This window comes from Setaria italica, chromosome V (assembly GCF_000263155.2).
Source record: "Setaria italica strain Yugu1 chromosome V, Setaria_italica_v2.0, whole genome shotgun sequence".
In the NCBI taxonomy this organism is placed as follows: domain Eukaryota; kingdom Viridiplantae; phylum Streptophyta; class Magnoliopsida; order Poales; family Poaceae; genus Setaria; species Setaria italica.
Genome location: NC_028454.1, coordinates 35873431 through 35890488, shown reverse-complemented (window position 1 = coordinate 35890488; position 17058 = coordinate 35873431). Strand labels below are relative to the sequence as shown.

The 17058-nt window shown below is 48.3% G+C and overlaps 3 protein-coding genes across 3 annotated transcripts; 2 read left to right on the top strand and 1 right to left on the bottom strand.

Moving 5' to 3' along the window:
• The first annotated feature begins 2346 nt into the window (after positions 1-2346).
• LOC101760863 (probable cysteine desulfurase) lies at positions 2347-4573 on the top strand. The gene is made up of 3 exons (XM_004972104.2): positions 2347-2698; positions 2782-3962; positions 4055-4573. Exons 1-3 carry the CDS (start codon positions 2347-2349, stop codon positions 4445-4447), a joined length of 1926 nt encoding a protein of 641 aa, XP_004972161.1. The 3' UTR covers positions 4448-4573.
• A 2666-nt stretch (positions 4574-7239) lies between these two features.
• Positions 7240-7894, top strand: LOC101757588. Its single transcript, XM_004969772.3, has one exon. The coding sequence runs from the start codon at positions 7364-7366 to the stop codon at positions 7664-7666; it is 303 nt and encodes a 100-aa protein (XP_004969829.1). The 5' UTR covers positions 7240-7363; the 3' UTR covers positions 7667-7894.
• A 1704-nt stretch (positions 7895-9598) lies between these two features.
• Positions 9599-14548, bottom strand: LOC101757197 (serine/threonine protein kinase OSK1). The gene is made up of 11 exons (XM_004969771.4): positions 14397-14548; positions 13714-13895; positions 13085-13269; positions 12713-12895; positions 12462-12593; positions 12175-12360; positions 11483-11572; positions 11316-11399; positions 11037-11174; positions 10734-10946; positions 9599-10137 (listed from the first exon to the last, which is right to left on the bottom strand). The coding sequence occupies exons 2-11, from the start codon at positions 13886-13888 to the stop codon at positions 10024-10026; spliced, it is 1500 nt and encodes a 499-aa protein (XP_004969828.1). The 5' UTR covers positions 13889-13895; positions 14397-14548; the 3' UTR covers positions 9599-10023.
• Between the last annotated feature and the right edge of the window lie 2510 nt (positions 14549-17058).

The window sequence follows — 17058 nt, the reverse complement described above, 5'->3', positions numbered from 1 at the left end:
AAAAAAGGAAATACGGTCGTGTATGATCATCAAACTGGCGCACATCGCCATATTTTTTTACGTTATCGTGCTGCAAAAAAAAAAGCAACAGAAAATACGAAAAGAAAACGACGCTTGGGCATGGGGAGTGATGGAGGTCGTTGTAACTTCTACTCCGTAATAAGTATCCTTCAAGCACCGTAAAATCCAGAAAAAGAAAAAAAAAAGAGAGAAGAACGCCCGTCCTGCCTTTGGCCATTGGAGCCGAGAAACACCACGAGAACTAGGAAATGACACTGCTACTGCTCCGCTCAAGAATTAACACGCCACGTGCCGATCGATGACAATGCTGGATTCAGAGCAGCCGGCAAGGATATTCATCAGATGCATCCGGTGCTTTGCGACAAGTCTGCCAAACGTACTGATGAGCACATCGATATCAGCATAGGCTGGTGACAGTCAGAGACGCTATCGCTTTCACGGTCCCTTTCATTCTGGATAAACATAAACTGCAGCGGTGAGTTATATGTGAACTTGTGATACCGGCTCAAATGTGGACAAAAAAGTTTTCCGTGAACCCATTTCACGTGGAAACTAGCAACGGATCATTCACCGTAGCCGACGGTATTCAGATTTTCCGGCGGGCCCACACGCGTACGCCTGCATGCGAAGGTTCTTCGTCCACTGAACGTATCCTGGATTCGGGCCTACCTTCCCGCGAAATTCCATATACAGATATACTCGTGTGGGGCTGGGATAAGTCACTCCAATTTGCTTTAGCTGATTTGCTCAAATATTTCAGAGGGCCTGTTGGCTGTTGCTTGTCTGCACTGCACATTTCCATGGACCATGATGAAGACGTATGCAACTATTCAAGCATCATATCGCAGAATCCTTTTTTCGCAAAAAAAACAAAAGAAATATCGCAGAATCCTTTTTCTTCTTTCCAGTCAATGGTTGCGGACTTTCCGGTACAAGCAGGGCGAGAAGAAATCTGCACACTGGAAGCTCAGCGCATTTTCTCTAGCTTTTGCAAGTTGCAACGCAGCTTCATCAGCGTGCAAATATTTTTTTTTCCTTTTTGTCAACAGTCATTCCCATGCGTGGAGAAACTTGAGGATATTGGCGAGGAACATGACGAAGAACGTGTAAGTGGGATAGTGTGGATCGCAGGGTGGTGTGGAACTGTGGACTGTGGCGACGAGAGTGATGTGTGAAAATGAACCGTGAGCCGTTTACCATCACGTAGGATGAAAGGGATAATGCTGCATGCTCTCCAGTCGTGTTATAAACAACCATATGCGGCAGTACCAAAAGATCCGAAAACATCAATCTAATTGTCAGACTAGAGAGATATTGGATTGTCACGGACTACTCATATGCAATTTTGAAGTGCCATTTATGTTCTTTTTTAGCTTTGTTATAATAGTCGTAAGGTACCAGTCGGTGCATAGAGGTAATTTAAAAAAAATTCTGGCCGTTGATCCGAGGAAGATAATTATAAATTAAACTAAATTGCGTATGAATCCTCTATTTTTGTACTTGGTCCTACCACCTACGTGAACAGTTCTAGAAATCCTCTTTTTTTATTAGCACATGGGTTTTGTTTGTTTGGATTGCAGCTTCTTATTTTAGCGAGCCTTGATCTCTTGGATTGTGGGCTTACGTATAAGGGAAGAAGGGCCAGATGTGTTCTGTTGGCTGACCGAGTTCATGCTGCCTGATGGGCTTTCAACTCCCTGTTTTATTTGGGCGGCAGGCCGCCGAGTTCAGCTTCCTGATGGGCCTCCGACACGGTGTCTTGCGAAGTCCTCCAACGGGCCGATTCCAGCTGCAAGACACAAAACTAGCGGCGGCCGGGCTGGATGCCGGAATGACATGTTCCGTTCGCTCTGATTGGTGGGGTGACGCAGCGCGGCCTCCAGCCCCCCGCATCGCCGAGCTCGAACCAGAGTACCAGACCCAGGGGCATCGAGCACACGGAACCGACATGTCCCCCACTCGTGCGTGCACCCATCCCTGCGACCCTGCCTGATTTCGTTCGCCGGCAACCACGAGCGATCGCGCGTGTAGCACTGCATTTGGCGGTCTGCGGTATTGCCGGCCCCTTGGTATGTGACCTGGCCATGGTTTGCCCGTCCCGCCTCCCACGACACGGCATCCAGCTCCCACACAAATCACAAATTCACAGGACACAGGAAAATGTTGGGCACTTGGGCTGGTTCTACAGGATGAGCAACTAGCCTTAGCTCCCTATATATGCTTGGCCAACGATCGTTAGATCATATCTTGCTTTCCAATTCAATCGGATTACTGACTGCTAGTGCAGTACTCAGATAGCCCACCGGCTTGGGTTACCAATTTGCCATGCCGCTTCTCGTGCAGCGCGTGCAGCCAGTTTCTGCTGGTACCGCGTGTGGCAGTGCTGCAGCTCCTAGTCCTACAGCAGCAGCAGCAGGAGGAGAACATGCCGATGGCCTCCTGTTCGACAATCTTGTGCTCGGTAACGGTGACGACGCCAAGAACAAGGCCGGCGCGGACGACGCGGACGCATCGGACGAGAAACTCGAGTGGCTTCGGTCGCAGATCATCGGGGCCGAAGCAGAGTTCGCGTCGCCCTTCGGGACTCGCCGGATCACGTACGCCGACCACACGGCGTCCGGCCGCTGCCTCCGGTTCGCCGAGGAGTTCGTGCTGCGGAACGTTCTCCCCTACTATGGTGCGTCCACGTGCACAATTCTTCTTATTTTCTTCAAGAAATATATTGCTTTGGGGGTGCTTATTCCATCATGGTACACACAGGAAACACTCACACGACGGACAGCTACGTGGGCCTTCACACGAGCAAGCTCGCCGGTGACGCGGCGCGGTACGTGAAGCGCAGCCTGGGCGCCGGGCCGCGGGACATGCTGCTCTTCTGCGGCACGGGCTGCACCGCGGCCATCAAGCGCCTGCAGGAGGTGACGGGCATGGCCGTTCCGCCGACGCTGCGCGCCGCCGCGCTGGCAGCGCTGCCGCCATCCGACCGGTGGGTGGTCTTCGTGGGGCCCTACGAGCACCACTCCAACCTGCTCACCTGGCGGGAGAGCCTCGCGGAGGTGGTGGAGATCGGGATGCGCCCCGACGACGGCCTCCTGGACATGGCCGCGCTGGAGGAGGCGCTGGCGGCGCGCGCGCCGTCGGGGCGGCCCATGCTGGGCGCCTTCTCGGCGTGCAGCAACGTCAACGGCCTGCGCACCGACACCCGCGCCGTGGCGCGCCTGCTGCACCGGCACGGCGCCTACGCCTGCTTCGACCTCGCGTGCAGCGCACCCTACGTGCGCGTCGACATGCGGTTCGGCGACGAGGACGGCTACGACGCCGTGTTCCTGAGCCCGCACAAGTTCCTCGGCGGGCCCGGCAGCCCCGGCGTGCTGGCCATGGCGTCGCGGCTGTACCGCCTCCGCCGCACCGCGCCGTCCACCAGCGGCGGGGGCACCGTGCTCTACGTCAGCGCCTACGGCGACGCGGTGTACAGCGGCGACGCCGAGGAGCGCGAGGACGCGGGCACGCCGGCCATCATCCAGAAGGTCCGCGCCGCGCTGGCGTTCCGGGTGAAGGAGTGGGTCGGGGAGGCGTGCATCGAGGCGCGCGAGGCCCGCATGCTCGCGCTGGCGCTCCGCCGCGTCCGCGCGGCCGCCAACCCCAACCTGCGCCTGCTGCTCGGCGCTGATCCCGCGAGCGCGCCGCGGCTCCCGGTGCTCTCCTTCGTCGTGTACCCTCCGCGCGACGAGGCCGGGCTCGAGGACGGACGGTGCAGCGGGAACACGGAGGAACAAACGCCGCCGAGGCTGCAGCTGCACTGCCGGTTCGTGACGAAGCTGCTGAACGACCTGTTCGGCGTGCAGGCGCGGGCGGGGTGCGCCTGCGCGGGGCCCTACGGCCACCGGCTCCTCGGCATCGGCCCGGCGCGCGCCAAAGCCATCAGAGCCGCCGTCGAGCAGGTAATCCCATGGGTTAAACGCCGAGCGATTTCTCCGGCGATCACTTCACATCCATGCTTGGATCACCTGGAGCTGACACCGACATGATGCAGGGGTACCACGGGGTGAGGCCGGGGTGGACGCGGGTCAGCCTGGCCTACTACACGTCGGTGGAGGAGGCCGAGTTCGTGCTGGACGCCGTGGACTTCGTGGCCAGCTTCGGCCACCGGTTCCTGCCGCTGTACACCTTCGACTGGAAAACCGGAGACTGGCAGTACGACCCCAGCTGCGCCCGTGGACTCGTGCCAAATAGCGTCGGCAGCAATTCCGCTGCACCCAGTGGGCGAGTCAAAGCCGAGTACGGCTACCAGAGCGAGTACATGGGATTAGCTCACCGCCTGGCCGACTCCTTGGCAACCACTTGCAGTTGTCTCGATAGCAGTAGCAGTCGTGCTAGACGTATTCCCAAGAGCCTTGACCCACACTTGGTCTATTTCGTCGTGTGAGTCTCCGTGAAGTCGAATCACTTATCCATTCCTTTCTTCAGGCTCCGTCTTCAGGGGTTGGAGCACTCCGTATTTCCTATTGAACAACCGGTGATATACAACCACTGTATATGTGATGATCCGAAGAACATACATGTAAAATCTGGTAGATCATCGGAGAGAGACTTCGGCTCAAGTTATCTGACCCTGTTAAACAGGATTTGCAATACTTGGCTTTAACTTTTTTTATTATTATTGAGCTGATGAGTAGGCTCTTCCTTCTTCTTTCTAACTTCTCCTAAAACCGAAGGTGGAGCTCAAAGAGGTATCCATTGTTTGTGGGGAGGTAGGGGGTTTGAGCCCCCTTACACTGGATCGCCACCACCTCCACGCCATATGTCCAAATTGAGATGGACCAGGGATATTGTTCTTTGAGAAATTCGTACAGGTTAGGCAATAAAACTTATTATTAGGACGCGCCATACCACATTGTTGTGATTTGTCAAGCTCGATATTGAGTTGACGCAACTTCTTTGCTGCGTTTTCCCTCTACCAGCAAACCTATATAACTTCCGAAAATCCATTTGTTTCCTTAGTTTTCGACGTTGGAGATTCGCACCGCCTATGTGGATTGTCTGATCTCCTCCTCCTTTCCCCTCTACCCTTGTTTTCTCTTACCGCTAGCTACTAGCTATCGCGCTGCAACCGTTCTACCATCCCGTCGCCTGCACGAGTGAGAAATCGAGGGACATTAGGGTTTTTAGGTGGGGGTCGAGGCTCCATGATGTCCACCAGTTTAGAGGGAATGTTTGGTTTGGTGGTGGCGGTGAGAAGATAAATGGATGGACGAGGTTTGTGGCAGGGGCGGCAAGTTGCCTCGGTTAGTGATGTCGCGATGGTGGGCGCAGGGACTGTGTGACGTAGCGGCGGGTATTGATGGAGGACCATAGTGGGTATCATGTCATGGCTTGGTTAGTGCCGGCTGGGCAGCCGAGTGGATCTAGCGGTAGTCAGAGACGGAGCAAGGCTAGCCGGGTTGGGGGAAAGGACCAAAGAGGAATGAAAAGCCACAATAAACGCGACACACGACAAGAGAAAGATGTGGTGGCACGAGCACGATATGGGAGGACGAGGCATGGATTGACGAGTGATGGATCGTACTTAAGGCTGGTAGAAAAACTCGAGGCTCGTGAGCCGACTCAGCTCGTTGATAGGTTGGGCTCAGCTTCGCTCAGCTCGGCTCGGCTCGACCTCTTAAACGAACCAAGCCAAACCTTAATTTCAACTTGTTTTCTAATAAGCCGCTTGTGAGGCATTTGACTACTCATTAGGCTCGATAATTATAACAATACCAAACTTTTATTTTATTAATATGATGGTATTATTATCATTCGGCTAAAATAAACTTGTTATTCGACTTTTAAGTCAAATATGGTACTAAAGTCTATTTTGAGTCTCCAAACATCTATATCATTCTAATTTATTATTGACTTGTATTACTTATTTTCATGAGCAAAATACTTTTATATATTATAAACATGATTAAATTATTATATATTACTAACATCTCATCTGATCTTAACATTAATGTTAAATAATACTTAGCTCGTAAGCTAAATGAGCTGGCTCGAGCTTTACTAACGAGCCGAACCAAACTCAATTTTTTGCTCGTTAATCTTAATGAACCAGCCGAGTTGGCTTGTCAGCCACCACTAGTCGTACTGGCTTAAAACTTTATAAGCCATCGTGTTATCTACCTTCGGTTATTTAGGTAGTGATAGGTTCCTGCAAAGACCCCTGGATAGGCTTAGGTAAAGCAGCATGCACGTGATTGGATGCCTGCCCAGCTCCTAAGCCTGGCTCCGATAGTGCAAAAGAGGGGGCGTTGCCGGACTTCCTGGGAACGCAACGAGTGTGCGTTTCCACTAATGTAGGCTCCTACAAGCCCCGATGGTCCAACTTGATAGAGTCGCCTCACCCTCTCATCTCCCCTGCTGGAATACACCGCGTACCTCGCATCCCCGACGGATCTGCGCAAGCATCGGCCGCGACGGCGGCAGCCCTCGGAGCTCCTCGGCGCATCAGAGCTCCTGTGCGCATCACAGGGCGGCGCTACTGGCCGGGACGAAGGTACCGTGGACGGAGCGGGTGGGGCATATGCCGCCCGGCTGGCTCGCAGCGGTGGCGGAGGCCGCTGACTTTGGGTTCGGCAGGATGATGCTGGTGGGGGCGCGACGGCGAGGTGCCGCTCATAGCGGCGGGCGCCTAGCCGGCGGCCTGGCAAGCTGACGGCCCCAACCGGGGGGAGCAGGTGAGTGGTGATGTGGACCCATGGGTAGCGTTGGAGACTGATTTGACTATTCTTGAGGTCGATTCGATTGCGACGAAGCTCAATACGGACATGAATCGGTCCATCACCCAACTTTGTGGTGCTTGATAGCTACGCTCCGTCGGGAGCAGGCTCGAGGGAAGCCCCGGAGGTGGAGCTCGTCGTACGCTGTGGTGGTGGCAGCGGCGGAAGGGAGGAGGAGTCCGGACGGGCGAGCTGGAGCAGGAGCGACACCGCGAGGAGGGCGGCGATGCGGTAGCGCACCATCGGGGTTGGGGATTGGGAGGAGTAGTAGATGTAGGGGAGGGAGGAGAGGACCGGAGAGGATGGAGCGGTGGTAACTTCACTTCTAGCAAATACAGGGTCATCTTATCACCTTGTGCAGACAATCAAATATGAGCATAGCAAATTATGATATGTTTAGCCGACCAACCAAACACGAGTATTTTACATTAATTTAGCCTGATCAAAATTAATCTAGGCTAGTGTTGTCTGGCTTAGGAACCGGTGCAGCTTACCGATCGCTACCTTTTAGTTCCCATACGCGACGACGATTCACGGTCACCCATTCTGGACTCCTCTCCGACCTCTGACGACTGCATCCGAAGATGTCCAGACGCAGATCCACGGCCCTGCTCGCGCTGCTCTTCCTGGTCTGCGCGGGGGCGTTCTCGGCGGCCGCCGCCGCTGCTGCCGGGAGGAGCAAGGGCAAGGGCGGGTCGGGCCGCAACGGGCTGCCACCGTGCCGGGATCTGGCGACGCGGGGCGAGTGCGCGGCGCGCGGCGGGTGCCGGTGGTGCCGCAGCGAGGCGCTCGACGACATGTGCTTCGGGGCCACCGAGGCGTGGCGCCTCCCGGACCAGGTCTTCTCCTGCGACTCGCCATCCGGCGCCGCGAATGCCCGGAAGTAATGCCGCCGCCGCCGCCGACGAAGCTCGGGCTCCCGCCTTGTTCGGGGTCGCTCGATCTGACCTCTGCTGTCGCCGGGCCTCCGTTGTTTTCTACTTTTCTTTGCTGGATCTGAGATTTACCGTGTCTTGTTTACTGCTGATGTGTGATTGTTTCATGGATTGCCTTTGTGCATTGTACTGTAAAATCCGGTCAAAATCCAGTCAGAGCGTGGCAAATCATACTAATGATTCCAAAGTGTAAGCTGGCATTGCTGCGGCAAGCGAACTACGCTGACGAACGAACACAATCGACCGTTCCTGCGTCCGATTTGGGCCTGATGCCCAGTTTGGATTAGCTATCCAAACAAGTCACAAATCTGACTTATTTTTACTTTTCATCTATCCAAACACGACACAGCATATAGGATTGGCTCTACCATTCTCAAAACATATAAATAAATGGAAAAGTGAAGGATTAGAGTTGTAAAATTTGTAGTCATATGGTAACTGAAAATGCAGGGAAGTTTGTAACATAACTTTTGGAACACATGACAAATATAGGAATTGGAGAAGAGGAATAGATCCAAAAGAAATTTTTTTCCCCGGAGGTCTAACTTCACGTTAATTCTCCAAATTTCGAAGGATTCATGCATCACATGAGAATCCTAAGGAATTTCATAGGGTGCAATTATTTGTTCCAAAGAGGCATATAGAATTTTTTTCTATAGGACTGAAATTCTTCAAAATCTTTTAGTTTTTTCTTTGTTTGAAAAGGGCTAACATTATGCCACACAACTTGACAAATCCTTCACACACATCTTGACAAACCCAATTGAGTTTAAGAACCCACACACTTCTGATCATTCTGTTTTTAGTTGACTAACCACGTTCTTTATCCCTTTTTCGAAGAATCACCTGTCATTTTTCTCTATCTTCAATGGTTGCAGTTGCAGCCGCCACCTCCTCTTGCAACCGGTGACGCCATCGTTGCCCAATGCACAACCACTTGTAATGTACTTGCCACCTTTGTCATACAACTTTCAATCCTTGCTCTAATACCCACATCGTATCGAGGTCCGAGATCTCATTTTAGTGTCGTTTAGCCACGATGCTTGAACTATCAGCCGCAATGTTCGCCGTTGATGCTGAAATCAACATGGGTCCTATTCCTTGAATAAAATATCACGGCAGGACTCCGACCACCGGGTGTGGCGATGATGGACCGAAGACAAGAACCAAGGCCCGTGTGATTAAGAAATGGTAATTTGTTCGCCAGGCCTAGCATCGGTACGCACAAATCAGCATCAGTACGCATAGAGGTGAAATCATTATTTCGAAGCATTGGATTTTGCCAACATTTGGTGAGCTCAACCTCCAAATCATCCGATTGTCGTTTAGCTTATTCTATTATAATTTTTCTTCACCATTATGTTGATGTAGACAACAGTAATATACTAATAATACATGCGGCATAATCCATCTACTCCGTACGTTCAAATCTGATTTAACACGGTGTTCAGTTTAAATAGTTATTCTTTTTAATGTGCTTGTCGATATTGTGACACATACGGTGACTTCGTTTAAATTTAAGATTTCGTTCTCTGTGATATGTTTGTAGAGTTAGCTCAAACATATCATAGTCAAATCTTTTTCCTTTAAAAAATCATTCATGATGGTTTGAAATGACCAACCAAGATATGTCACGTTGATCTATCTAGTTCTTTTTATCCACCACGTAAATAAATAAATAAATTTGTAGCATTACTCGGGACGATGCGCCAAGGCCCACGGCACTACCGGGCACCGGCGGAAGCGAAATTGGGACGTCTGGTTCGACTTCCGACACGAAAGTGAACTCATGCGGACACAAATCTTCAATAGAATGTTTCAATAATATTTCATAGTACAACCAGTCTGACTCGTAATTGCTTCGCGTGCCAAACAACTTCTCCATTCAATAATGCCAAAGCATATTAGGCAGGTAATTTTTTATAAAAGAAATCCATAAACGACCGTAAACATTTCAAGGGCATCTCATGTGGCCTGTAAGCAGCTCAGCTTTCAATTAACCATTGTAATAGCTGAAATTATTCATGTAGATAGACATTATGCCAGCAAAAGCACTGGGCTAGTTCACTGTATATCCATATCCTAGTGCCTTCACCAGCCGCCGGCCAGCCGTAAAGAACCAGGAGGAATCTTGCTCCATAAAGTCTGGTTCAGAAGATAGCCAGGCACAACAGCTTCGCATGTATACAATCTACATACTCCAGAAATTCAATCTACTGGATAGATTACTATTTACAGCTTTGTGAGCGATTCGACATTCCTCTAGTGAAACGCAAGGAATACAAATGATGGAAAGCAGACACCAGGAATCAAAGAACTCTCAGCTGAGCTAGAAAGGCTGCGCACAAGTCAAGAAAGAGGAGCTGTGGTCCGCTGAACCTTTGCAAGTCGAGGAGGTATTTCTCATCTCTTGTTTTGTAAAGCTGCATCAAAAGGCGACACATCAGAAAGATGAAAAAGAAAGCACACAACACGAACAAAGACAAAATGGGGCCCCAATCGTATAGGGCTCGTGATTGTGTGAAGCTGCACAAATGTAGGTGTATCAGCAAATCATTACCATAGAGTGCACAAAAGAAGTAGTAAACACATGGAAACATAACGTATTATGAGATATACATAATGATAAATTCAATTAAATTAGGCTGATTAAATCTGCATCAGATGCAGTCAGTCGCTATGTGTTTCTTTATTCGAGCAAACATAAACAAGGCCGAATGCATGGAATATGAATACAAGTGCGATTATCTACTGCTGCTCAACGTTTGTAAATCTGCCATACATTTTAAATAAAGGGATATCTCCCACAAGTTAACAGCTGAAATTTTGTACATCCAAGGATGTCGAAATGCAAGTGGAGAATCAGATTTGCAGTCTTATATAAGATCAACAAAGGTTCCAGTGTTCAACCCAATGGTTTAAAGACAGCAGGAGGTAGCAAATCAAGAACCAGAGGCCATACTTCTCAAGGCATAAATATTAATTATACTGAAAGCAACACAAAAAAGATGAAATTTACCTGAATTTCAAACTTAATTAAATTTAACTTCTCACTCAGGCTGTCATTTTCAATGGATTCTGCACTGAAGGTATGATTGTTATGAATTTGACCAGGAAAGCCAGGACTCCATCTGCACTTCATATTATAGTGACCAATCTTTTTCCAGTAAACGTTCAACTCTTGCAGAGCTTTCAGTACTTCAGTCATTATTTCTCTCGGATGCGCTCGCGACTGACACAAAACAAAGATATGTTGAATGGGAGGGGTTGGAAGAAGCATGAGAGCAACAAAATAATGGAGGGCAGCTTGAAATCAGTTTACCTGAAGCCCAAGAGCCCATTTCCTCTCAGCTGGAAAATGTGGTCTTGAGCCAACTGGAGACTCCATAAATATTTGCTGCCGATTCCCACGTGCTGAACTTGGTGTTTCATATGATGCTATGCTTGAGAATGAGGAGTCCTATGTGCCAAGAAATCAAAACAGAAAATTAATATGGATCCAAATTACCAAAGTTAACAACAGGTGAGCCAGAACATGCATTACTTGACAAAGGAAGCTGAAGTATCAAGGATATAAAAATAACATGACCCAGTTACTCACCATAGCTTCTTGGCATTCAGCTCCAAGATAACCACTGGTTGTACGAAGCCTATTGTCCAACAACAAATAATATGCAACAGTTGCCTGTACATATAACGAGTAATCCAGTCATGACCATAGCAGCAAAAAAATGATGTATAAAGATAACAGTGCAAAATGAATAACACCTCATTTTGCAGTCTGTTTTGGATTGATTCCACCAACAAGTTCTTGTCATAACCCATACCAATAACCTCACGGAGTGTTTCCTCATCAATCTACAAAAGTGGGGAGCAAATTCAACAGTTAACTTAAGTACTGTGACCAGAAGAAAAAAATCCCATGCTCCCGCAATGCAGACAGCAGACCCAAGAGGCCAAGACTACAAAAGCTTATCACATTCTTAAATAACCATCAACAAAGTCACACAAGACAATTCTATCTAAAATATGGTATGAAAATATCATGAATAGTACATCTTAATGTAAAAAAAGATATATAGAAAACATAATGAGAATGATGAGATAGTTTGTTTAGACAGAAGATACTAATACGATAGACAGAATTTACTAACACAAAGCAAAATAACGACAAAAGTACAAGGTGTAATGATGTTCATATTATAACGAGGTAAGCACCACACAAGGGATGTTATCAGACAAAAGGACGCATCTTTTTTCGACAGACATGTAGAGTGTAGACATAAGAGTGGAGATATTTCTGGTTCGACTTCCTTGCTAGGCCATGGCCTCCTCATATAGAGAGGTGCTAGAACCTAAAAGATATAGTATTTACTAATCCCAATTCAATGACATCGCCATAGGTGCCCATTTACTGCAGTGGAACGAGGAAGCGCATTAGTAATGAAGGCAAACTATACCTTTTTAACTTGTTGTGCACTATCTGGAGGAGGCACGGTCAAATAGCGTGGGAGATGAATTTTGAACCAATCGTGTTCACGAATCTCGCGAATGGTGATTCGCTTCATAGGATCAACAACCAGCATTCTTGGAATCAAATCCCTTGCTGCACCTGACAAGTGGCTAGGAAGGGTATATATTCCTCCCTAAAATGCAAGAGAAAAGGGGAGACATAGATAAGCTCTAAACCAGCAGGAACAAGTAATGCTGTACATTTCTACATAGAAGACTGCAGATACTTGCTAACCTTTATTTTCTTAAAAAGGTTTGGTATGTTCTCGTCATCAAATGGTAGAGTACCACATAGAAGAGCATAAAGAATAACCCCACAGCTCCATACATCAACTTCAGGCCCAGCATATAGTTTCCCAGATATCACCTACAGAAAATAAAAAGGCTATTCAGCTATTGTACTGCCAGATAATTAAGGGATTGAAGGTACAACCATACTGATCTAATGGCTTCTCTTTTATCTGAAACTCATTATAGAAAGCTTACCTCAGGAGCAGCATAATTTGGGCTACCACAACTTGTCTTGAGGAAATGACCATCCCGCATTACATTACTTAAGCCAAAATCTGCAATCTTAACATTGCATTTTGAATCCAATAGGAGGTTTTCTGGCTTTAAATCACGATGCACCACCATGTTTCTATGGCAATATTCAACACCAGAAATAATCTGTATAAAGAGGAGCAACGAAAGAGTATACTATCACATACAAGCACTTGAGAGGAATAACACAGATGGTTTGATCTGCAGCCTTCTAGTCAACCTATATTTATCATGCAATTGTGGCATATGTAAGCAAAACAAACAAACGAAATAGAAATTCACCAATGAAGGGGCTCAGGACCATTAGAAAATCACCTGTTGGAAGAAACGGCGAGCCTCTTCCTCCTGCAGCCTACCTTTCTCAACAATGTAATCAAACAATTCCCCGGACTTAACATACTCCATAACAACGTAAATATCAGCCTGTGTGTCTATAACCTCGTAGAGGCGGATGATATGTGGGTGCATAAACAACCTCAATATCTTAATTTCTCTTTTAACTGCAAAAAGGGGAAATATTCAGCAATTCAGGCAGGATGATCAAGTAATAATCAAGAAACTAGAATGGTAATAGCAAATGCAGAAGACAAGTGCTAATCATTGGAATGGGTGACTAGCTAAAGGTTGCATTTAATTATTAGTCCCAACCAACAATGAAAAGAAGTAAGCAAACTTGTCCTTCAAAACAGACAGCAAGAAAATGATGGTGCCAATGCTCATATCAATTGCTATCATGTTCATCCATATAAGGATAGCATAGTGGCATATGGTAGTATGGTGCCACATGGTTCACTCAGCATGCCACATTCAACATACAAGAAGTTCAATCACTATAATGGTGGCATACAAGCTTAACACATACACTTTCCACTATACCAGATAATTGCATACTCCTCCAAAAACTAATTATGCTCGGGCAAGGGAAGTAACAGAAAGATACCAACCTTTCTCTTCCATCTCCATGCCTTTGATTTTGCGACGGTTGAGGATCTTGATTGCCACCTTGTGTCCAGTGCTTATATGCTCCGCAATTTTTACCTTCCCGAATGAGCCAATCCCCAGAGTCTTACCAATCCGGTAATTCCTCAACGGGTTCACATCCTTGCCCGCTCCCTCCATCTTCTGCCTAAATTCCAATCAAAGCCAAATATGATTCAGTAAACTCCAGGTAATCGCTGTGAAATTCACATGCACATCACACACGGTGCTATCAAAGCTCCCGATTCCATTTGCGCAGGCCAGATCCGGCTGATTCGTCCACTGAAATTGTTCCCGCACTTACAATAAGTTCAAGGAAAATCACGGCCATACATAATTCGAAGGGGGGAACACACATCTCCCAAGAAATTGATTCCACCTTTTCCCCACCCGATTCACGTCAAAAACCCGATAGCCCCCCAAACAACCAGGACGCGATCCCACGCCCGAGAGCTCACGGATCTGCACGGTAGCTAGCTGCCGAATCTCACTCGCTTTCCCGACCAATAGAACGAGCGCCAATGGCCCCAAACCCACGCCCGACGCTGATTCGCTGCTCCACGAAAAAGGTGCATGGCCGAATCCTCCCGGACCAGGGAGGAGTAGGAGGCGGAGAAAGGGGAGGGAGGAGGTGAGTTGGAGCCCCTACCTGGCCGCTGGAGGGGGGGAGCGGCGCCGGCTCGCCGGGGAGCGGCGCGGCGGAGATGCGGCGAGACACGAGGGGTGGAGGAGGGGGTGCGCAACGATGCGTCGCTCACGGGTCGGGACGGAGGGGAAGGGGGAGGGCGGAGGAGGCGAGATTCGATTCCGGCAGCGGGGCCCAGGGCCGAGAGCGACGCGAGGCCGGCGGGGGCGTCCGTGGCGCGCGGAGATGCGTGCGCCCGTGCGGCTCGCTGGTGCGGTGGGGGGCCAGGCGGGCAACGGCGGACGGGGGCCGGGGGAATCGATCGATCTGTCGTTTTGCGGGGGGGTTCGATGTGACGGCTCCCGTGCCCTTTTTCCTACGCGCAACGATTACGGGTGGCGGCACGTTCCCGTTGCGATCTGGCCAGTTTCGTCGTGGAGCTCGTGCTTCGCATCGTTCAACTTCGGGCGACAAACACAAGCACGATGCAAACAAGTGACGATTTCGGGCATATACATTCGTTTTACGGACATAAAACGGCAAACATAAGCAAGAGCAATTCACATTGTAGCTGGGCAGCCGGAGTGTTTTTTAACATGTTTTTTTTCTAACTTTGAACCATCTTTTTTGTTCTATTTATCAGGAATCAAAGGAATTTTTTGCGATAACTTGCCATGGGCTTGTCACCATAAGATGAGCTCTATAGGTCCAAACGAGGTGACAAAACCAATGAAAGATATACCTAGAATATGTGTAAACCTTTGATGATTTAAAAAAACTAGGTTTAAGGAATAACGGCTTTTAGACGCATCCATATTTATCGAGCTTATAGACACTCACCAGAGTTAATAGTATTTATGGTCTGAAGCGATGGTTAGAATTTGCAGATGGACCAAATTCTTTTGTTAGGATTAGATCATACATGAATCATCTAGGTTGCTAAAGAAACATAAATCATCTCACACAGAATCAAAATATTGTGAAAATTTAAACATTAGATACAGTTAAAATCATTTTTGCTCGATAATATTGTAGTATTTCAAGATTACGGCTCGGATCAGATACATGACAACTAAGTTATGAATTTACTATCGGACCTCTCTAATGAAGGGTTTTAAGACACTTCTATACAATAGATCATTATATAGAACCAGTTTCTATACATTATATGTTTGAGCCTATACAAGACCTGGTTATATCTCTTTCGCAGAAAAAAAGACCTGGTTATATCTATAAAATCTACTTCTAAGCAATAAAATGTTAGGTAAAGGGGAGAGAGCGAGAGAAATGGAATCCTATTTATAAGTTCAATCTCAATTCTATACATTAGAACCAATATGTAATACAAATTATCAGATACTAAGGGGGCATTTGATTCCAGCGGCTTTATTTTAGCACATGTCACATTCAATGTTTAGATACTAATTACAAGTATTAAACGTAGACTATTTACAAAACCCATTACACAGGTGGAGGTTAAAGGGCGAGATGAATCTATTAAGCCTAATTAGTCCATGATTTTACAATGTGCTGCTACAGTAAACATTTGCTAATGATAGATCAATTAGGTTTAATAGATTCGTCTCGCCGTTTAGCCTCCATCTGTCCAATTAATTTTATAATTAACTCATATTTAGTCCTCCTGATTAACCTTAGAATATTCAATGTGATATGGACTAAACTTTAGCTTGAGGAACCAAACGTCTCCTAAAATAATAGGATGGTATATCAAAGATATCGCGAGTGTGTCTGTAAAATTGGGACCGTGGATATGCACCATCGTTGCTCAGGGGTGTTTGGATATACACCACTAAAATTTAGCACATGTCACATTGGATGTTTGGATGCTAAAAGTATTAAACATAGGCTAATTACAAAACTAATTGCACAAATGGAGTCTAATTCACGAGACGAATCTATTAAGCCTAATTAGTCCATGATTTGACAATGTGGTGCTACGGTAACCATTTGCTAATAACGGATTAATTAGGCTAAATAGATTCGTCTCGCGAATTAGCATGCAATTAATTTTATAATTAACTCATGTTTAGTCCTCCTAATTAGTATAGGAAGATTCAATGTGATTAGTAGCTAAGTATCCAACACCCAGATTAGTACGAGTACCACTCCAGCTACTCCCCTCTCCCGAGACGTCGAGTCAAACATCGTGAGACACAACGATGCAGCTTGTCAGGCAGGCAAGTGCGGCAGGCGAGCAGCCGAGCACCACCAAAGCCAGGCGCCACCGACGCAACGCTGCAAGTTGCCAACACGGCGGGGGGCGCTCCCCGAGGCAACCGGGCAAAGCGAGACACGTGCGTACGACGCCCAGGGCGCAGGGTACCTGACTCCCGGCTCGCCCGCCGGCCGCGGCCGGGCTCCCCCATTCACGTCGCCATCCCTCCCTGCTAACCCCACCGCCCTTCACTTCACCTGCCGCTCCTTGTCAGCCTCGTCGTCGCAGCGCCCTGCGCCCCACGTTGGCGTGCCCGTGCGCCTCTACACCACGCGCACTGACGCACTGTCACCACTCGGCCCGGAACCGGGCCCGCCGCCGCTGAACAGACACACAGCGTGGCAGCCGGTGACGGTACGGTGGCATGGAGCGGCCGGCGGAGATGGCGTTCGCCACAGCTTTCTCTTCTCTGTGATCACTGTAGCTTGCCCTGTTATGTTCCCTTTTTCC